Source organism: Alexandromys fortis, unplaced genomic scaffold (assembly GCF_014885135.2).
Source record: "Alexandromys fortis isolate MF-2015 unplaced genomic scaffold, M_Fortis_MF-2015_v1.1 scaffold_18, whole genome shotgun sequence".
NCBI classification, from domain to species: Eukaryota; Metazoa; Chordata; class Mammalia; order Rodentia; family Cricetidae; genus Alexandromys; species Alexandromys fortis.
In genome coordinates this window covers 13,855,013-13,877,983 of record NW_026067897.1, presented here as the reverse complement: position 1 = coordinate 13,877,983, position 22,971 = coordinate 13,855,013, and the positions used below count along the sequence as shown (strand labels likewise).

Below are 22,971 nucleotides of genomic sequence, written 5' to 3'. Positions count from 1 at the left end.
CACGGATGGCTACAGATAGATGACTATACTCATAATAACTTGGCTTTGTTAGTTCATACAACTATGAATTCCAGAAAGGAAAGGGAAAAAAAAAAAAAAAGAAAGGCTTGCCTTATTTGTTTCTTTACTGGAAGGGATTCTATTGAGTAAGCTTTCTACCAGATGAAGTTTGGTGAATCCAGATCCTTCACTGGGGATCGGGAGAGGACCATTTCTGCCAATTTCACCCAGGGCTGTACAGGCAGCAATTGCCAACAGAGGTGATGTACTGTCTAAAAATGAACCTGTGAGCACATGTAGACACAACAGATAGCACACTTGTTATTCTTGATTTAAAACAATCAGCCATGTACTGATTTTTTACAGCAGCAGCAGGAAACCAAGGTCTCTGGTGTTTTCTGGGTGACCCCTTGCTGACACTATGTACTGGTTAGACAGCCCGACAACAGGACTTCAGTGTCCTGGAACGTTAGTTTTCCCCATAACATAACTGACACTAGGATATAAGAACATGGAGAAAACGGGTTATTTTATGGAAAAGCTCGTGTCTTTAAAGTGAAATATAAGAAGAAACTAAAATACCATATTAAAAATTTAACATAATCCAAACCCTGCAGCACCCAAGTCAGTACAGCACTGACCTATTGTTTCCGTTGCATTCCGAATGAGCTCCTCCTGCTCAGGCAAGAGACCGGCATCTGTCTCCAGGCCGTGCTGCTCTGCGGCTCTCTGCCTCTTCTTAGCCAGGTATCTTCCCACAGTGAATCCCAGTGCAAGCAAAGATCCATGCTGTACCTCAGGGCTCTGAATTTAATAACGTAACAGCACTGTTTCTACCTCACACATGAAAAGACATGCTGAAATAACTGTTGTTAGAGTAATTTCTCTCATAAAACCTAAGGCTAGAAAATAAAATGATTCTACTAAAAGTCAATGACTTAAACTTAAATAAGAGCAGTTTCTAACAAGAGTTTCTAGCAGAGAATGCGGAGAATCTCTACACATATCCAGATTTAGATACTTTAATTTCATACAGCCTCAACTGTGGGTCAGGTGACTTTTTAAATATGCTTCTGTAGTCCTTATACTTTCCTTCTTATCTAATTTTTATTTTATGTATGAGTGTCAGCCTCAATGTGTGCTAATGTTCATGCACTGTCTCCAGAAACCAGAAGGGGTATCAGGTCCCTGGAAATGGAGTTACATACGGTTGTGAGCTGCCATGTGGGTGCTGTGAATTGAACCCAGGTCCTCTGAAAAGCAGCCAAGTGCTCTTAACCACTGAGCATCACTATAACCCATTATGCTTTCTTCTTGTTTATTTAGCTAGTTATCATAATGGTCAAGGATAAATTCTCTATACTGCCAACAAAATACAATGAGCAGTCCTTTTTCTAACTACTAAAATCTTCAAATACAAATTAGGTAATATACTAATCAAGTTTGCTTTTACTGCAGTTATTAAGTGGTAGCAGAGATGGGGGTGGGAAGAGCTAATAACTAAACACCAGGCAGCCCTGGAGATTCCCAAATAAATGCCTACCACAATGTGCACATTAACTAAAACAGTACTTTTCAAACACATAGTTAAAATATACTAATTGGAGTGACAGAATCAACACATCTATCCAATTTTTACTTATAAAGGCTTATAAACAATGTGTAAGTTTGCTTTACAAATGGAAACCTAAAAACTAAAAGTACAATCAGATACTATGTAAAACCCTATCACCTACTAAAAATGAGAACAAAATTGAGTACAGTGGCACATACTAAGGCAGGAGAATCTCGAGTCTGAAAGCTGCCTCGACTACACAGTGAGTGAAACTCAGGCTCAAAAACTCCAACATGTTCAGGTTAGTCCACTCTTGCAAGTAAATTTCCTAATCTAAGAAGATGTCCCTTAAAGATTCAACTATTTCCAGAATTGAGAGAAAAATGGGATAGAAACAAAATGTCATTTCTTTTTTTCCATATTTCATAATCAAAATTTCATATTTTTCACTGTCTTACAGGCACAAAGTAGAAATTGATTCTTTCTAGCAAAATGGCTCCTAAGTTCTTGTCATAACAGTACTTAGATCTCAAACTGGATAAATCTGCTGGTTTAAAAAAAGAAAACTTGCCCTAGGATTAATCACAGTGCCTGAGTTTCAGAGACAGGTTTGTATATTTTGTCAAAATGCAAAGTTGTTTTATTTAAACAATAAAGAAGAATGAAGATAAACTGGTAACATACATGATTGTCTTTTGTAGCCTTTATAAGTTGTTCTATCATTGACTTTAATTCATTTCCAGATACTGTTGACACAACCACCGAGTAAAACAAGGCCGCCAATTCACGCATTTCTTCTTTACTGCTACTCATTAGACTCTGAGCAACACAGAAAAGAGAGAGGTATATGATTCATAACCATCTTCCTGCTGAGAAGTTGACATTTAAAATTATAAAAGTAAATGATATATTTAACATTCAATCTATTGTTCTCCATGAAAAATGCAATGCAAGAAATTATTGTTTCCAAACAAAATGACTCTGCCAGGCTCCAATGGACAGTTATAATACAAAGGGCACACATATGGGAAAGAGGGCAGCGGTGCGGTAGAAGAGGGTGAAAGGTGTGAGACAAAGATAGAAAGAAATAAGGGAGAGAATTGTCAGAATTTTTTATGTTCACATATGAAATATTCAAAAACAAGCTTAATATATTTGAACTGGATCTAACCTGAAATCCTCCTTCCCACAGTCTAGCTTCCATAGTATCACAAAATACTATGCAAGTGCCATATTTAACAGTCCTATTCAGCTGTGACATCTATGAGCCACAATGACCAGCAAGGCAAGATATCCAGAAACGTGTCAAAATGGCAAGCCAAATCAATGGTAACCAACAGCTATCTAAATGGACTCAAGGCCCATTCAAAAGAAGGGAAATCATGCCTGGTACTATAAATCTAGCCAACTATCCAGGACTAGTGAGGTATTAAAAAAGAACTATTACCACTTAGTTAGGCCAGGATAATTCCTAACTACAATCTAAATCTTATTCCTATCCCAGAGGTAAGAATACTTATCATGTCTCATCATAAAAGCTTCTCTCTATAACAAATGGAGACCATTATAGAAAACCACAACTGAACACAATGCAAACATCAATGGATTGTGGGAGAGTTCAGCCTGAATGGATACATTTGCAGCACAGCTCCTGCCTCTATGATTCACGTAACATCACAGAACAGGTTTTGGAGATAGGGGTGTCATAAGACTGTCTCTCTTCAAATTGGTTGGATAAACAAGACCCAAACAATGACAATACTAATAGACATGCTAACACAGTAGAGGGAAATCTTACCAGGTCCCACCCCTAGACAAAGAACTACAGGCAACCAATGATTGCTGAGGGAGAATTAGCCTCTCCCAGGGATGAGCGCCCTGACTGGTTATCCAATACAAAGTGGTCAGCCCTGAAATCATATACACACAAACAACAAAAATGAACTCATCAGACTGTATGAATATATTTTTCTCTGTGTGTGTATATGTATATATACACGCACATACATATATATAAAATACTAATAGAAAAAGAGGCTATCAATTTGAGAGTTGGGGAGGAATATGGGAAGGATTAAAAGGAGGAAAGAGAAGGGAGAAGTGATTTAATTATATTTTATTAAAAATATAAAATAAAGAAAAAAATTGTAATGAGCTGAAATTATATACAAAAATCTCAGCTGGGCGGCGGTGGTGTTTGCCTTTAATCTCAGCACTTAGAAGGCAGAGGCAGGTGAATCTCTATGAGTTCAAGGCCAGCCTGGTCTACCAAGGAAGTTCAAACAACCAAGAATGTTACACAGAGAAACCCTGTCTCAAAACAACAACAAAAAATCTTAGCTGCATGTCCATTAAAAACAGGCAAAATAAATGTAGTTGATTTAAAATAAAGATCAGTAAACCAATTTTTCTGTGAAAAACCAAGACCCTGTGGTCTATCTGGTCACTCTGGGGGCTACTCCATTATGCCACTGTTCACAAAAGCAGGCAAAGATAATACATAGAGGGATGGACACAAGTGTGTTCCAATAAAATGAGGACTGCAGCCTGTATGTCATGAAATAATGTGTTTTGTTATTTTTTTCACCTACTTACAAATATAAAAGATCTATAGTTCTGGTTCGGAGGAAAAACACTGGCCTACCACGTGCAAAGCACTCTTTTCAAACTCCAGCATTTTTTTTTTTTTTCAGATAAAGTGAACAATAGTGCTAGGTGGCAGTGGCACACGTCTTTAATCCCAGCACTCAGGAGGCAGGGGCATGTCTATCTCTAAGTTCAAAGCCAGCCTGGTCTATACATTCAGTTCTAGACAGCCAGGGCTACAAAGAGAAACCTTGTCTCAAAAAAAAGAAAAGAAAAAAAAGGAAGGAAGGAAGGGAGGGAGGGAGGGAGGGAGGGTGGGTGGGAGGGAGGGAGGGAGGAAGGTGAAAAAGCAAGAATAAAACCTTATTTTTAGTTCATAGGTCACTGTATACAGGCCCTAGAACCAAACTCATATTCTAGTTACTCTTCATATCATAGAAAGTTTTCTTAACTTCTATTAAGTGATCAAAACCTACGCCATTCGTTTAAATTAGAAAATATCCACAAAGAATGATAACCCTTTTTAAAATAAGAAGCACATTCAAAAGACCAAATCTTCTCAAGAAAAATTAAAAACTTGTATCTCTCAACAAACTACATTCCTATCTTCAAATTTAAAGATAAAATCTATAAATTTTACCATAACTCAAGCTAGTTTCCAGAATGAGTTACATTACAGCACAAAAGAGATACATACACAACTGTATGAGCCATAATTTTACTAAATTCAAATTATACTTACAATTTTATTTGCTAACACCTTTGGTGTTATGAGAGGAGAGCACTCTTACTTGAGCTGGTAGCATAACTTAGTAGTACTCCCCACATGAAGGGTGGGCATGATCAAAATTATAGACTCATGTCTTCCACATCTGGAAATCTAAAACCTACACTTCTCACTCATACATTCGCCCATGACATACAATAAATCCTCCCTGCTATGAAAAATTATTTCTCTGAATGGAAAATAGAATTAAATAGTATTATGCACTGCAACAGATAAGAATCCTAAATGGTCAATAATAAGGATCTAGAATTAACCAAGCAATGGAAAATGATGATGCTATTAAAATAAAAAGGAGTTTTCTACACAGTTACAAGACTAGCTACAAGCTCTACTACCCAGTAAAAGAAAGGCAAAACTGTGAAAGGAAACATTTTAAATGCATTGTTTTATGTATATATGTATAAGCAATATAGAAAGTTTCACCTCATAAAACTATTAATGTCCTTTGTATGTTTGTCAGAAGCGAGGACGAGTGGGAAACTGAGAAGATTTAAAGGCATGTCACAACTACAGAAGTGCTTCTTGACAAATAAATATACCATGTAAATGTGTTTTTCAAAATTATATACCTATTATTATAAAATATTTTTGAAGTGTTTGTTGTTGTTTTGTTTTGCTTGTTTGTTTCTCTGTGTAAGAGCTACAGCTATAGCTACCCTGGAACTCACTCTGCGAACTATGCTTAGCCTTGAACTCACAGAGATCCACCTGTCTCTGCCTCCAGAGTGTTGGGATTAAAGGCGTGTGCCACCACCACCCGGCTCAGAAAAATATTTTTAATTGTTGATTCTTAAATTCATCCCACAGCATCACCAAGATGTGTCATGAGGGATGTCGACCTGCATGTTTTCATTTTTTAAGTCATTTTTTAAATGACTTAAAGGTAGTAAAGAGCATATTAAGACTGGTAGGAAGAAAGATGCCTTAATTAGTTTGAAATACCTGAATTCTTAGAGAAATAAACATGTCATGAGGACATACCTTTATCCATTCTGTTTTGTCTACAAATTTGGTAGCCAATTTTTCTGGATACACTGACACAGCTTCCAATAGACAGTACATGACTGGCAAACCTAAATAAGAATTCAGAACTATTTTAACTTTCATGAAAAAGAATGAATATAAAGAAATCCCTAAATTCCTCTCAAATGTAATATTACTGTTTAAACACAAATTCTGGTCTAAAGATAGAAAAATTCAATTCAATATATAGAATGCAATTCAGTTATCAATAGGATGTCCTGCTCTTCATATGCAGTTAAAAAGACAAATTAACATCTTTCTGAAATGAAAAATTCACCAACAATAAATCAGGTAGACTGAGAAAGTAAACAGTGGTTAATGTTTATTTACAAAAGTCAAGAAGGTTGGAATAGATTGGCTGCAAATTCATAGCACAGTCTAAAATTTATTTTTTTACATTTTTATTGAATTTATTTTTTGCGGATTTTGTGTGTATATATATAGTATATTCTGATTAGTGTAACTCCCGACCCTCATTTCTTTCTTTCTCATCCCTATTGTTGCACACACACACATACATATAACCATCTCCTACCTACAAGTCCTTTCCCCAATTACTATCTTTTTATTATATTTTGAGGCCCAGTGGGTTTAACCAGCGTCATCTGTAAGATCATGGGTTTGTAACTTACCCACTGGAGCCAGATGTACAAATACTGAAGAGAAAGGTAAAATTAACTTTTTGCTTAATTGTTTTACTGTTTTTTCCTAGTATGATTATGTTCCTACCTCCAACACCTGCTAACAGCTGTTGAAGCAGACCGATGTAGATTTGGACAGGGTTGGTTTCTCCACTCTTAGAAGATGAAGCTGTCGCCTGATTGCTTGACATTAACGTCCGAATGTACCGTCCAATAGCTGGAGCATGATCTTGCATATCAGCCAAACTCTGAGAGGTGGGCACCACACCTGCACTATGAGCCAGGCACATGCGCAAGTAAAGAACTATCTAAAACCAGAAAGACGAGAAATGCCAACTTCTTAAAAAGTCAGTGTGGGGCGTTCTTCAACGTGACAATCTTCAGATTTCACTCCTCACCCTCCTTTATGAAACACTACAAAATCTCAATAGAAGCCAGGAAGCATGATTCAATATGCTAACTAAATTAACAATTTAACAAAACGAATAACAAGATTTCACAAATCCAGATGTGTTTTCTTAATGAAAGTTTTCTTAATGAAAGGCTTGACTACTTTTTCTTCTTCATGCTAGGACTGAAGCCTACCCAACTTCCTACTCTAACAAGATTAATTGCAGTTTAATTGGTGCAAATCAGTAATTTAAAACATAAAACCCACCTTAGATGTGATAAATTAATACTCTCAATAAATGTGATAAACCCTATCTTGCCTTCCAGCCTAGAAAATCCTAGCAATTTCAACAGTAGGCTTTAAAAGTCAAATCTAACTTGTTACAAAAGCCCAACAGTAACCAATGCAGAGCACCTTGTTCTGAAATAGAGACAGGGACCGGGAATTTAGGGGTGACTCAGCAGTAGAGTACTTGTCTGGGGTTTCTAAGGCCCCATGTTTGATACCTGAGACAGGGGTTGGAGGTGAGTAGGAAACCTCAGTGAGTTAACTATGAATTAAAACAAAAAAAAATACCAAACACCCTAAAAGGACAAGAATACCATAATATGAGTTTAATATAAGGCAAAGGATCAGATACACCTTAGGTATGATGTTAGAAGACACACAAGTCCTACCTCTCCAAATGCTGCTGGATTAAATGGAAGGACAGTGGTTCCGGTCATGTATTTGACTGGAGTTTTCATCCGATGGGAAGCCTAATAAAGATAAGCCCAAAACAAATTACACTTTTGAAAATTAACCGTTCTCTTACTCAGCTCAAAATAACTGTACATCTAACTATATTGCTATTGTTGATTTGTATTTGTCTTTGGGGTTTTTTTTTTTTTAAGGTTTATTTTGCTCTCTCTATATAGGTGTTTGCCAGAATATGTGACTGTGTATCACACTCATGCAGAGTATGTTGAGGCCAGAAGGGCATTTAATATCCCCTCTGCTGAAGCTGCAGAAGGTTGTGAACCACCATGTGAATTCTGGGGATCAAACCCAGGTCCTGTCAGAAAAAAAACAGTGTACTATTGACTCCTTGCCTTGAGTCCAGTCCCTTTCATTTGACTTTTTCAAGATTTTTCCTTTTTAAAAATTTGATAACTTTTACTCATGTATATGAATGTTTTGCCTAAGTGTACCATATGCACACTTAGATCCACTGGAACTAGGATTACAATGATCGTGAGGCATCATGTGGACGCTGGGAACCAAACCATGCGTCTGCAAGACAGCAAAATGTCTTACTGTTAAGTCTTCTCTCCAGCCCTAAAGATTTATTTTTATAATTTTATATTATGTGAATGCAAATGTATCTGGGTGTGGGTGTGTGCATACGAGTGCAGGGGCCCCACAAAGGACAGATGCATCGGATCCTCCAGAGTTGTAGTCACATACAGCTGGACACAGATCCTGAAAATCAAACTCAGGTCTACAAGAGTAGTATATGCTCCTAACCACTTAGCTACCTCTCTGTCCCATGCATTTTTTTTTTTCTAAACAAAACATTTTTCTGTCTTTTTCTAAACAAAACAGTCACCTGCATTTGTCTTTTCAAAACAAAACATCTTCCTGCTGCATGTGTCCCTCACACTCCAAATGCTAGTCTCTAACATAATCAAAACAGACCAACATGAAGAGTGGACAGTCAGTGCTGAGGATGACTACTGCCAATGCTGAGTCAGCTGCAGAAACCCTATGCAAAGCAGAGATCTACAAAATAATTTGGAATAACAATAGTAGAAAAACCCTGAGCTGCTCCAAAGCATCCTTACTTTATGACATCTGATGTCATTAAAGAGGAGATAAAACTAGCAAAACAAACAAATTTAATCTTTTTAAAGATGTGTTTTTAACTATGTCATACCAAAGGAAAATTTTCTTCAACATACTCAATGCTGACAAGCATTAAAAGAATTACAAGTCACTTGTATTTAGGCTAAACAAACCAATTATATATAAGAATTATATTTCTCTCCTTACTTTGTAGCTCCCGCTTATTGTAAGTACTATGATTGCTAGGAACTTTATTATTTAATATCTAAGTATAGAATTTTTACATTTAAAATGTCCATTTTACTTCAACATCTATTATGTTTCACACTAATTACCTATAAATAAAATGCCTACCTTTTCCTGAATGTAATATACCATTTCTGGAAAAGATGGCATCTGCTTAGAAGCACTTTCCTTTTTGTTTCTACCAGGAAGACATCGTAACACACGTTGTGCTTCACCATGGACTTCTTCTCGTCTTTTAGAGAGACAAATAAAAATTAAAAAATAACCTTTGCCAACTGAAAGAGTCACCACTTGAAGAATGGAAACAGAAATTTTATTTGACAGCTGGAGTTTTGACAAACTGTCTTGAATACATTTTGGGCTATATAAGCAGTAAATAAAAAGTAAAATAAAACTTACAATCTTTGGGTAATTTAATGAGATCTGGAGATTCACTTGACTTACATCTTTAACTTTTACTCACAGGGAAAAAACAAGACAGTAATTACTGCAATTCATTATGCAAATATATATCTGTGTGCTTTTACTCTTAATAAAACTAAATCACAAACAACTATAACACACATTAAAACTCAGTAGCATGTACTGTGTTCTACAAAACCACCTCAATTCTGACACTTCTTAGCAGTTTGTCTACAATTCTACAAAAGCTGGCACCTGAATGGCATTCATATGTACAACTATAAAACCTAATCTAACTTGGAGGTGGTGGCACGCATCTTTAATCCCAACACAAGGGAGGCAGAGGCAGGTCTATCTCTGTGAGTCTACAGAGCAAGTTCTAGGACAGACTTCAAAGCTAGAGAAACCCTGTCTCGAAAAGTAAAAACAAACTAACAACAACAACAAAAAAAACTAATGTATTTCATGACACCTAAAAAATGACCTCACAGCTTTACTTTGCTTCTGTATTACAAGTCTTCTCAAAACTCCTCAACTGCCTCTGAACGGGTCCTGAATTCCTAAGAGTACCCTACAGAATGGCAGGAAGGAACAAGCAGGCAAAGCTAGAGGATTTCTTGCTTGAAAAGAACAATTTTTATTAAACTAAAAAGTAAATAAAATACTAAATTAGTCATTGATGGAGGAAGGTCATTGAGCAATAAAGAAACTGCTTGGCTGGCCCTGATAGGTTAGAGCATTGGTGGGAGGAGTAAACAGAATAGAATTCTGGGCGGAAGAGGAAGTGAGGTCAGACTCTGCTCTGCTCCCGGAGAGACCCGACAGCTCCGCTCTCTGGAGCAGAGACGCCATGCTCAGCTCTCCTGATAGCTCTGCTCTCTGAGGCACACGCGATGAAGCTCCAACCCAAGATGGACATAGGCTAGAATCTTCCCGGTAAGCGCACCTTGGGGTGCTTACACACATTATTAGAAATGGGTTAGAACAATATGTAAGAGCTAGCCAATAAGAAGCTGGAACTAGCCGGGCCAAGCAGTGTTTAACAGAATACAGTTTGTGTGTTGTTATTTCGGGCATGAGCTAGCCAAGCGGCCAGGGTGTTGGGGACGCAGCCCCGCCGCTTCTTATTTCAACAAGTCATGTTTTGGTTTTTGTGGTATAAATAAAATGCTGGTTAAGGTTTGTCTAAGTTCCTAGACTGAAATCTTGTTCTAACACCAACTGCTACCTTAGCTCACAGAAACTAGGATATCTGACATGTAGCTAGAAAACTTAAGGTGGGGGGGGGTCAACAAAAACAAGACTAACAATCAAAACCACCACTGGAGCCAAAATGAAATGCAAATCATTAAGAAGGAAAAAAAATCAAAAAACAAAAGTCAGAACCTGTCTTCAGTGAACTCACTTAAAATACATACAATTCATACTGAAGGGAGACATCAGAGGCATATCTAACAGAACTAATTAAAATTCTCAAACAGTTATCAAGTAACTTCCCATATTTTTTAAACTGACCACAGAGTTTATGGGAAGGCTATTCAAATAATAAAATGAAGCTTAATTTTATTTTAGACTTTAAAATAAGATAATCTTATTTAAAAGAAAAAATAATTAGATATAATAATCATAATATGGCAGATAGAGAGTACTTCACACATGTTAAGATGTCAGAGACTATAAAACAGGTAATAGGTTTGATAAGAGTTCTTAGAATAGGCACACTTATATTTTATTATATTTACATAATAGCTTAAGATCATTTATCAATTTCAGAAATACTTAAATGATGAAAAGAGGTGTCTCATTAGTGCAGTAGGTAGCACATTAGTCACATGAAAAAGTACACTTTAGAACAACAGTAATGTAATACACACACATATACATGCAAACCTCATTTTAAAATCTTAACATATTAGATACAAAAGATATTCTATCAACAAAATTAAATATCAAAATAGGTATATTAAGCAATCAAAGGCAGTGATCCTTTTTTCTCCTTTAGAGGACCTCTCTATACAATTACATATCTAAGTATAATTATATTATTTATACAATTATGAGGTTTGCTTTATTTACATTTGACTATTTCACAATAATTTTTCTATCTATATTATCTATGTGTCATATATTTTAGACATATATGCTAATTTGACATGTAAATATATAGCTATATTATTATGGATCACTTGAAGGTATATACTTTTAACTCCATAATAAACTACTTCTAAATTTCATCAGCCAACTTTGCAACCAACATAAATTTTAGTAATTTTAAAATATACTTAATTAACCCAAGTTCAATTTGACATTTCTAAACTTACGGGTCTCCTGCAGCCAGTAGGAGCAAATATCTGGAAGGTATATGATCTGAAGGAAACACTGTGCTAGCAAATTTCACTGCAACTTGCCGAACTTGAACTTCAGGCTATTGAACAAACAAACAAAAACAGCAATAATTATCAGCATCTCAATCCAGTCCTAAGTCAACCTAATGTATATAAATTTGATATATCAATAAACACATGTCCAAAACAATATGAATCAAGATAAACCATTGTTCAAGAGCTCCCTTGTGGGGGGACAGACCTCACACGTTACACACAGATCCACCACTGAACTATACCATTAGTCCTATTTAAGATCATGCTACTTAGACGTCTCTGACATTACTCATACGCACTTCTATGGTCTAGAAGGATCCTGCAAATCGAGCAAAGATCCTAGCAAAGAGATCTCTCTTTACATACACACTTCCGTCCAAACTTGAAGCCAAGGCCACTGTGAGGCCTCCATCATTATCTTTGCCAGCTTTCAAACTCTTAGTCACAAAGTGAAATTCAGATGTTTTTCAAAGGATAGAATATGACCTTACTTACTATAAATTTGAAACAAAAATATCTTTTTCTCAGGTTTGTCCTGACGTTAACAATGACTTGAGAGCAGAAACTCAAATATGCAATTATATTTCCTTAATTTAGATTAATAACTGTTGAAACTGGCCAGTTTGAAAGTTCACTGTCGCTAAAGGCTTACTTCTATGTACCTTCCCCCAACATATTCCTCCAGCCAAAAGCGTAAGTGAAATATGTGAGAATTACAAAATAATAATTTAAAAAGTAATATCATATGCAACAATATGGATGAGACTAGAAGACAAGTTAAATAGGCACAGAAAGACAAATGTCACACAATCTCACAATGTATCTCTTAGACTCCTGTGTAGTTTTTCTTTCTAAGACACCTTTCTAAAAAAGGTGATCTCATGGAAGTTGAGAATAGACCAGATACAGGTAAAGAGGAGAGGTAGGTCTACAGGTACCAAATGAGTTAGATACAAAAAAAAAAAAAAGTTCTGGCGTCCCAATATGTAGAAGAATAACTACAGATACTAAAATATTGCATATTTCAAAAAAAGCTAGAAAAGGGTATTTTTTTATTTATATGTAACTGTACACACTTACTGAAACATTATACCCATTAAGCATGTACAATTTATACTTATCAACTTTTAAAAGTTTAATGTAAAAAAAAGTATATACTATTAGCAATTGTCATTTACATAGCTGGGCCTACCTTTATTAAATATGAAGCTACAAGTGCCTCCATTAAAGTTCGCTGTGCTCCTTCTAAGGTACTATATGCTCCAACCATCATAGATAAGGCTTCCTGAATGGCAAGTCGAGTCTCGGGTTCTTCCTGTAAAGACAGAAAAATGGTGTTTCCCTCCTAGCAGACTTCCAGGAAAGTATCCATGCAGAAGTGTAAACTTGACAATATGTTTCCCTACCTTACACAAGGCTTCAAAAAGCTGTTGCACAAGAGCTATATCCTTAGTGAATAAATGGGGCATTCGACTATAAGAGAATGTAAGAATATCATTATCATAAATTTTCATGGGATGAAAAGCGGTAGAAAATGAAACTATATCCAAACATTCCTCAGCACACATTTTCACAACACTAAGTACGTCAGTATCATCAGGTTACTTTATTCAGGAGCCACATATTCTTTAAAGTGATTATTTAATTTTTCAATTATATAAATAATCCTTTGTCAACAAATATTTGTATTTACATTATTTATATTTATATTTCCAGGTATTCCTTCTATAACATTCATTGCAACCAGTTTACATTCCAGACTTTAGCATAAAGGAAGAGATATTAAATTGTAATTTAAAGGAAAATCTACAATAGTAAGAGGCTATGCTACTTCACACTAAAGGGACAGAGTTTAAGACAACTCTGTGCTTGTGAGCTGATCTAGGGTCACTTTCTTCTGAACTCTGAAGTTTCTTTCCCTTCACATCAAAGGAGAGCAATACACAGCCTATGTCTGCAGGAGCCAAAGTAACACATGGGTACCACAGAATAAATTTCATCTTTTTTTCCCTCCAGTTTAAAATGAAGGAGGATAATACAAGAAGAAATTGAACAGAGGAAAACAAATCTTTGAAAACAGGATCATTCATACTCATAATTAACATCAGATGAGACTGTGAGGTTTAGTGATAAGAAACAACAAAAACACTAAAGGTTAACCTAATATCTATAATGTAATTCATTATGCAACCATAATGATAACCTATTTTGACACAACTCAGTTTAAAACCAAATTTCAAGACTAAATTTATTATGGTAATGTATTTTCAAAGGTAAACTTAAATCTTCTTTTCTAAAAAGAAGGCATTTCTAAACGGCCTATTGTCATAAAATACATTTCCTGTCAGAATCATAAGAATTCTAAATAATAATTTCTAAATAATTCTCCATCTACTGTTAATTTCAAATAAATTTTTCTCAAGTTTCAACAGCTCTCTCTCACAGAAACAAAGACATACTCACCTGGAGAGTTTCCCAACAGCTGAATATGCCATTGACAACAATTTAGGGTCCTTAAAATTAAAAAAAAGAAAAAGAAAACAAAAAAATACAATAAACAGTAAATCCTTTTGCCAAAATCATTAACTTATTTAAAACATTTTTTGCCTGTTTTTTATTTGTGTGTGGGGGTGTCAACCCATTGTCCCTCCCTCCCTCTTCTTATGTTAAAACTTAAAAGACAAGCCACTTACCTCTTTATATTCATTTATCAACTTAGTGAGACCATTCAAAAGCATAGGGCCTAGAGGCTTAATCTTGATTTCTGGGCAGCTTTAAAAACAAAAATGAAAACCAAAATATCCTTTCAGATGATCTCTTTTAAAAATTAGCAACAAATGCAGCTAAGCAATATATAAAGCCTGAAACTTTCTAGAGAAGTGACTCAGCAGCAAAAGCTGGCACTGCTCTTACGGAGAACTCTAGTTTAGTTCTCAATACCTATACTGTGCAACTCACAAACTACATGCAACTCCAGCTCCAGAGGATTCACAGATTTCTTCTGTATTCTGCAGGAACCATCACACACATGAACAGACCCACACAGACACACCCATGTAAGTATAATTTACCAGCACTTGGGAGGCAGAGGCAGGCGGATCTCTGTGAGTTCGAGACCAGCCTGGCCTACAAGAGCTAGTTCCAGGACAGGCTCCAAAACCACAGAGAAACCCTGTCTCGAAAAAAAAAAAAAAAAACAACAACAAAAAATCTTAAACAATGGAATCTTTCTAAGATGAATATAACTGCTTTTTAGGAAAGAAGAAATAAAAACAGCTGAAACATGGTTACTCTAAAAAAAATGAAGAGTTAATTAGTTAAAAAAATAAAACTTACGTTATACAAATGTGATGTACAAATTGCAGGGACAATGTTCTTAACTTTGAATTTGTATTAGTACCAAAGAGTCCATCATACACCACCTATATAAAATAAACAAAATCAAAAACACCAATTAACAAATAACAATCTGGCATTTTAAAATAATAGTCAAGATTCAACAACAGACCTCAGCACCACACCATGCTCTTCAAAATTAATACAACTTTTATATTGACAAACACAAGCTGGCCAGGCTTTGTGGAGCACGCCTACAATCCCAGCACTCTGGAGGCAGAGGCAGGTGGATCTCTGTGAGTTCAAAGACAGCCTGGTCTACAGAGTGAGTTCCACGACAAAAAGGGCTACACAGAGAAACACTATCTCAAAAAACCAAAACGACAACAAAAATAAATAAAATTGAAAAAACCAATAGCTGACCAATTTTAAAAGCTACAATATTATTTGTGTGTGTATATATATATACATATATATGTATATCACAATAATAAAATGTAAACTAGGAATTTATAAAGTTTATTCAGTTTCAGAATGCTTACTCAGCTAGGATTACTTGTAGAATAAACCTTTATTTAATTTTCCAAAAGAAAATCAATCCAGGGCTAAGAGATAAAATCTCATGTGCTAACAGACAGAAAAGCACATTACTGGAGGTCAAAGAACAAATCACTGCAGTCAGTCAGTTCTCTAGTCTACCATGTGGGTTCCAGGGATTAAACTCTGGTTCTCAGGTGTGGCAGCAAGCACCTTTACCTACTGAGCCATCTTACTGGCCCAATGTTTTCCTTTTTTTCTTTTTCTTTTAAACAAATTGCAATAACACCTCCCTCATGGCAATAGAATAGAAAAGGAAAAATTCATGGTTATTTCAACTTATGAAGATTTGCAAAATTCCTCATCTTTAAATGATAAAAACATGCCCAGATAAAATAAAAAGATAAAAAATTTAAATACTTTAAAAAACCAGGAAAAAATACTTAATTTAAGATGAAAAAATACTACAAGAAAGCTACATATCTTTTTATGAGCTTTTTATGATCATCAATACAAAAGATAAATACTGCATACTCAATTAAGTAGTAAGCTAAAGCTAACTTCACATCAGAATTATTATATACCATGAACAAATAAGATTGGTGAAGGCTCAGCAGGTAAAGGCAATTGCCATAAAAGCCTAGCAACCTGAGTTCAATCCCAGAAACTCACATAAAGGTAGAACCACAAAACAGATTCTACTGAGGTGCTCTCTGATATACACACACACAATATAGTACATATACCTTCCTACATATCATATATACACATAATATTTTTCTTAATGTAAAGATTTAGCCCTTGAAGATAAGGAAGTTTCAGGGACAGAATATTTGCTTTGCTACAATAATCCACGTCAATAGACTAAAGAAGGAAAAATTCACGGTTATTTCAATTTATGAAGATTTGTAAAGTTCCTCATCTTTAAATGATAAAAGCATCTAACCAGAAATAAAAAGAAAATTAACATTCTAAAAGTAATCTATGAAGAAAGCAGAGGAAGACAGCCTCTGAGTTAAGACTGCCCAGAAATCACCTTATAGACACAAAACTGCCCTCAGAAGAACTAAGAAAACAAAGTAAGACAGAAGAGAAGGAATACAAAGACGACGAAGATAACAAAGACAGAGATGTCAAAGACAACAATGAAGTAGAGGAAAAGAAGGAGCACTGAACAAGGCAGGAGACGACCACTTCTTAGCCTCATCTTCCAACTAGAAACAGGAAAATGTGGGTTTAGAAAGGTTTCTTGCTTCGGGGAAGACAAGAAATTAAGTCATCCAAGCGTTATTCTTGAAATCCACTAATGAGCCCACAACTAGAAGACCTCCAGAACTAATAGCACTATTAAGTCAATATGGGCAGACTGAGCCACTAGAACTACAACTGAAAATTATCTTCATCACTCCTGTAAACTCCAGTTGCAGAATAGGAAGCAGGATTCCATCCAGAGCCCCAAAGCTAGCTTAAGACATCTTGGAGCTCAGTGCCGTGCCCATGGTGATAGAAATAAATAGCCCTGTATACAAGACAGAGCTCACATAAGGTGCAGCTACTCCTGATCTGGAGTCATTATACCTGCCCCAATATCAAGCAAAGACCTGACGGATCCTAAGGTAGACCCAGTTTTGACTCACATTACAGATATTTAGAAGTGAGCCTCAGGTATACATCACAGCTTCCCAAGACCATGCGATTCCCTGTAGCTGTGTGACTCAGTACAACAGGAGCAAGGGAATTCTGTCATGATTACCCAAAATCAGGCAGCATAGTATGGAGCAAGACTACATTTGCTGTACGGAACAAAGCAATTAACACCAGAATTTGACAGCTGACGTAGGCTCTGGGACAACCCCAGTGCTAAAATAATACAAAGTCCCAATCGACCAGACTTCTAGTCCAGCCCGCATCACCTGTGGCTGACTGCAGCAGTCATTGGCCACCAGTCCACCTAAGCAACAGGAAGACTGCACCAACATGAAGAATGCTCTTCCCTCAGTATTATACCTATCTTAGCAGGCTATAGGCTCAGACCATGACAGCTTGACAGAACTAGTGGTCACAGGCACAGCAAAGAAGAATTAAGGTGAGTGGTTCAAATACCATGATTCTTTCCAGAGTGCCTGAATGATAGACTGGTAGGTGTAAATGATGATACTGTCCTACTCTGACCACTGAAAAAGGCTTATAAAAGCCCACCACTCTTAACCTCTTTCCTGTTTCCTCAATAATACACAGAACACTGTATATGGAATATACCAGGGCTTGAATTGCCTTCTAGTATTGAAAACCATGACAACACACTGGGAGCAGACTTCCAGTGTATCTTGATCCCTTTTCTATTGCTGTGAAGAGACATCATAGCAAGGCAAATTATACAAGAAAGCACTTCAATGGGTGAGGGTTTACTGAAAAGCTGAGTCCATAACCATCATGGCAGTGAACATGAAGGCAGAAGTCTAGCATGGTGCTAGAAGCAGGAGCTGGGAGCTTACAACTGATCCACAAGTTGGAGGCAGAGAGAGAGAGAGGAAACTGGGGCTATCATGGGCGTTTGAAATGTTAAACGCCACCCACAGTAACAAACTTCCTCCAACAAGACCACACTTCCTAATACTTACCAAAACAGTTCCACGAATTAAGGCCCAAGCATTCAATATACATGAGTCTATAGGGTCCATTCTCATTAAACTACCACATAGCATGATGGTTAATCTTGGTTGTAAACCTGACATACCTGAAAAGAAGGTTCCCTATATAGAAACTGTTTCCATTAGATTAGTAAGAGTCACAGATCCCCCCAATCATCATCACAGGCTACTGTCGTTGCTCTTGGTAACTCTCTAGAACTTGACAATAAGATCCTATTACTCAAGACACAATATTCCTGAGTAACATGGACATGGCAAAAAAAAAAAAAAAAAAAAAAAAAAAAAAAAGCTTATACAGACCTACAAGCTTCATCGCTCCCAGAAAGCTTTCATCGTGTAGGAAGGTGCTGTGCAAGCTACTATTTGAGTTCCTGTCCTGATTCCTTCAACGATGGACTACACTGAACAAATGTAAGCTAAATGAACCCTGCCCTCCCCAACTTGCCTTTTGGTATAGGTGGTTCATCAGCACTAGAAACCCTAAGACATATGCTAAATGGAGATAGTTTAAACTGACTCCTAATGACCTCTTATACATACTGCTCAATGTATCTCTTAGTAATCATTTGAAAATGTTCTCTTTGCAGTAGATCATGATTAACAGTGACACAGTGTAAAGAATAAGAGACTGAGGAATGTTCAACCTTAAAGGGAACATTTATACCACACCCCTCCCCACAAGGCTCAGGGACAAATTTGAAGTACAAAGGATGGTAGATGACTACAAAAAAACACATTATCTTCAGGCCATAGTAAGGCAGCTGCACATACAAGTTTATTATGGTTGTGACAGCAAGCACGAACCCTATACTAGCTAAAGGACCAAATCCCAGAATGGAGGATGGAGTCGGGTGGACAACCCACACCTAACTATTAGCAATTACTGGCTGCTGGGAAAGGGCTTTCTTTTGAGAGTACAGCCCCTGGTAAGTCAACTACTCTGCAATGGAAGACCACACTTCCAATATCTGGGCAGCACAAATTGGTCTTGAAGGATTTTTTTTTTTTAAGTTGAAGGGGTAAAGAAGCAGGGTATAACTCTGGGAAAAATTGGAGGAGAGAAAAATCATCAAAATCCATTGTATGAAACTCTCAAAGAACTAATAAAGTAAGTAATTTTAATGTAAATAATAGAAACAGCATGGAAGAAAAAAAAAACAAGTAATGAAGTTAATTAAGGGACTAATATCCTGGATACAGACAGGCTCCTTAATGTAAAAAAAAAAAAAAAAAAACTTCAAAGTTAGGACTGAGAAACTAAGGCAAAAAGACAGCTTAACCCCACAAGTTAAGTTAGAAATCAGCTTAAGAAAGAACAAGACCCCATCTAAAAATAAAACTAAAACTGTGTGTGTGTGTGTGTGTGTGTGTGTGTGAGAGAGAGAGAGAGAGAGAGAGAGAGAGAGAGAGAGAGAGAGAGAGAGAGAGAGAGGGGGTAGAGTGGAGGAAGAAAGCAAAAGAGCTCACTACAAAGAAACATCACAGCAGGGCGATGGTGGCGCACGCCTTTAATCCCAGCACTCGGGAGGCAGAGGCAGGCGGATCTTTGTGAGTTCGAGACCAGCCTGGTCTACAAAGGGAGTTCCAAGACAGGCTCCAAAGCTACAGAGAAACCCTATCTCGAAAAAAAAAAAAAGAAAAAAGAAACATCACCTCATAAACACTAGGAAGGCTATCATCAAAAACAAAACTAAGTGTCACTAAGAATGTGAAGAAAGGTTGTATGGTATATACAGTCAACATGAAACCGTGGCAGTTCCTCAAAAACTGTAAATTATCATATAATCCAACAATTCTAGAAGTAGAATTTATTCATAAAGGAAGTGAGAGCAAGGCGTCAAAGAGATGCTTGAGCATTCATAGCAGCACTATTCTGCGGAATACTCCTTGACAATGTGAATATATGTCACTGTGATTACATTAAAAAGAAGCCGAATGGCCAATAGCTGGAAAGGCAGAGATTAGTGGGACTTGCAGAGCACAAGGAGGAAGAGGAGTCTAAGAATCATGAGGAGACACAGAGAGGAAATGAACTTGTACTCAGAAAAGGTACAAACACATGGCAGAGCATAGATAAGAAATATGGGCTAATCTGAGTTATCTATTTATAATTAATGACAAGCCTCAGTGTGGTTATTTGGGAGTGGCTGCCAGGATACTGAAGAAACTCTGCCTACAAATGGCACCCAAATATCAAGCACAATTGGAACCAACGTGGAAAACTAAAATCCACTTAAAAACCTGAGAAAGCTTAATTCTAGACACAAAAATACAGAGTTTAACACAGTTTCTTGCTGTTTGCTGGCAGCGTGCCACAGCTCCTCTAAGAGAGGTTTTCCTGACTCAGCTGTAGCAGGAAAAAAAGCCGTGCCATTTTAAAATGCTGGCTTTCTGGGCCATGCTGCCAGCACGACTCTGGCTCTTTCAGGAAAGCAGGCATTTGGATGGGGTTTATGAGCAACGTGCTACAGCTTGCTTGGTGGCAACATGGACCTAGAAGTGGAGTGGTGTGCATGGGAGCTCTCAGAGGTTGCGAGCGGCTCGCCATGCTGGACTGAGCGGGGCAAGCAGGCAGTGCCATATTACCCCTAGCAATTATGCAGCTTAAAATTTTAAGAAGCACTTAGCATTTTAAGAAAGAATTACAGATAAACAGTAGGACAGATTCATACATAAAAGACCTCTAAATGGGTCAGAGTGTTGGACAAATGTACGTAGGCTTGAGAGAGAGAAGGAAAAAAGTACAGAGAGTTATAAAAAGATGCAAATGGTTTTTTTAAAACATAGTCTTTAAAGAGACAGAGTACAGATAGTCATAGATTAAAGGAGTAAAGATATTAATATTAAAAAGTAATAGAGTAAAAATAAGCCACACAAAAATGGAAAATTTGCAGAGAGTCTATTATTGTGTTATCTTTGAATTTTTTGACTGTGAATGAGCTAAGTACAGATAGGCATTTCATTGTACAAGCCACTAAGCTAAACCAGCATGTATATTATAAAGATATCATGACTTCCAAATATGGGTCTAAGGATATGTTACTTTGGAAAAGAGGCTCTTTTCTTGTTTCCACAGAGGATGAGAACCTGTGGACTGCTTCCAGACTGGTGTGGTTTTATGGAACAAGACCCCCTGAAAGGTTGCCTTGAACACCCTCAAGAAATTACTTCACCTAATAAATAGCAGTAAGAGTTTGGACAGAACTACGCCCATATTCCCAAATATTATTTATAAATATTTCCTTACATTTAAAGGGGTATGCTATAGAGATTGGCATTGGCATGGATCTTGCTCAATTGATACAAATTTAAGATCAATTTTGTTATTTGTGTATTTTTGCTCTTAATTAAGGTATTATGTTTGTACAGCTCATTTATAATTAAGAAATATAGGTAAACAGAAAGTCATCTATAATAGTCAAGCTTGTAGTCATATTAGTTAGGTTTTCTAGATGTATAAAGATATATTTCAGTTAGACAGACATTCCTCAAATCTTTCAGAGACCTTCAGAATATGGCATTTAAAATGTTTAAGAACTTAGGACTTCTCATGACAATGAGACACGAGTGCCCCTAGCAGCACCAATTACTTCAAGAGGATGATGGGCATCAAAGAGGTTCATAATAGAGTTGGTTAGCCATTTGGGCAAGAAACTGCTCTTGCCTGGACTGCTTGACTGGACATGTAGGACCCACAGAGAAATGACTGCTGAACTTGCCTAAAGGTGAGAAAGGGACTTCGGGGTTTCCTGTTTCATAAAAGAATCTGCCAGACACATTAAGGACACAGAAGAAAATGAATGACAAACTGCCAATATAGGTGGAACTGTCTTTGAAATTTCCTGCTTCATGGAAAAATCTGTTGGATACTATGGGCCTGTAGGCTGGAGATTGGATGCCCCAACAGTACAGAATAACTTTGGGTGACTGTCCAGGCAATGAGATGTCTCTGTCAATTCTAGAATTTTGGAAGTTGATTACAATGCACTTCCTGTTTACTTAGGTAATGTTATATTTTTCTGGAGTCTTTGATGAAGTTGAAGAATTTATAATTATAGTTACAGTTTTCTTTAGTTATGATAAAAGATAAAACAGATATAAGTATTGTAACTATAATTCTTGTTAGTAACTTTTTGTTATATGTAATTTTACTGTGTTAAAGTTAAAGCCTTCCTTTTTATTTAAACAGAAAAGCAGAAATGATGTGGGATGTCCTGTCTATGTGTTGCTTTTATTGGTTAATGAATAAATAACTGGCTTGGCCTATAGCATAGAAGGAGGAAGGCAGAGTTAGAAAGAAACCATGGAGCCACCAGAGATAGATGTTGTGAACTTTACCTAGTAATCCAGCCATGTGACAATATACAGACTAATAGAAATGGGTTAAATTAATATAAGAGTTAGCCAATAAGAAGCTAGAGCTAAGGGGAAGCTGCAGACAGAAAAGATTACAGATACACAGTAAAGACAGATTAATATGGAAAAAAATCCTCTAAATGGGTTGCAATGTGTTTAAAAATGTACACGGGCTTGGGAGAAAAAAGAGAAATGGTTTAGACAATCTAGAAAAAGAGGTTTAAGAACAATAAAATCTTTAAAGAAAGAACAAAG

General features: G+C 36.6%; 1 protein-coding gene across 4 annotated transcripts in view; it reads right to left on the bottom strand.

Annotated features, from left to right (window-relative positions):
* The window catches only part of Ecpas (Ecm29 proteasome adaptor and scaffold), a 119,316-nt gene that overhangs the window by 36,990 nt on the left and 59,355 nt on the right, over positions 1–22,971 (bottom strand). For all 4 annotated transcript variants that reach the window (XM_050164636.1, XM_050164626.1, XM_050164607.1 and 1 more), the window contains 13 exons: positions 15,173–15,258; positions 14,530–14,608; positions 14,300–14,349; positions 13,243–13,309; positions 13,029–13,151; positions 11,777–11,880; positions 9,162–9,285; positions 7,661–7,741; positions 6,681–6,900; positions 5,910–6,001; positions 2,240–2,374; positions 642–804; positions 112–284 (listed from right to left, as the gene is read on the bottom strand). In XM_050164636.1, coding sequence (XP_050020593.1) covers positions 112–284; positions 642–804; positions 2,240–2,374; positions 5,910–6,001; positions 6,681–6,900; positions 7,661–7,741; positions 9,162–9,285; positions 11,777–11,880; positions 13,029–13,151; positions 13,243–13,309; positions 14,300–14,349; positions 14,530–14,608; positions 15,173–15,258 — 1,497 coding nt within the window. The remainder of the gene's footprint in view (positions 1–111; positions 285–641; positions 805–2,239; positions 2,375–5,909; positions 6,002–6,680; positions 6,901–7,660; positions 7,742–9,161; positions 9,286–11,776; positions 11,881–13,028; positions 13,152–13,242; positions 13,310–14,299; positions 14,350–14,529; positions 14,609–15,172; positions 15,259–22,971) is intronic.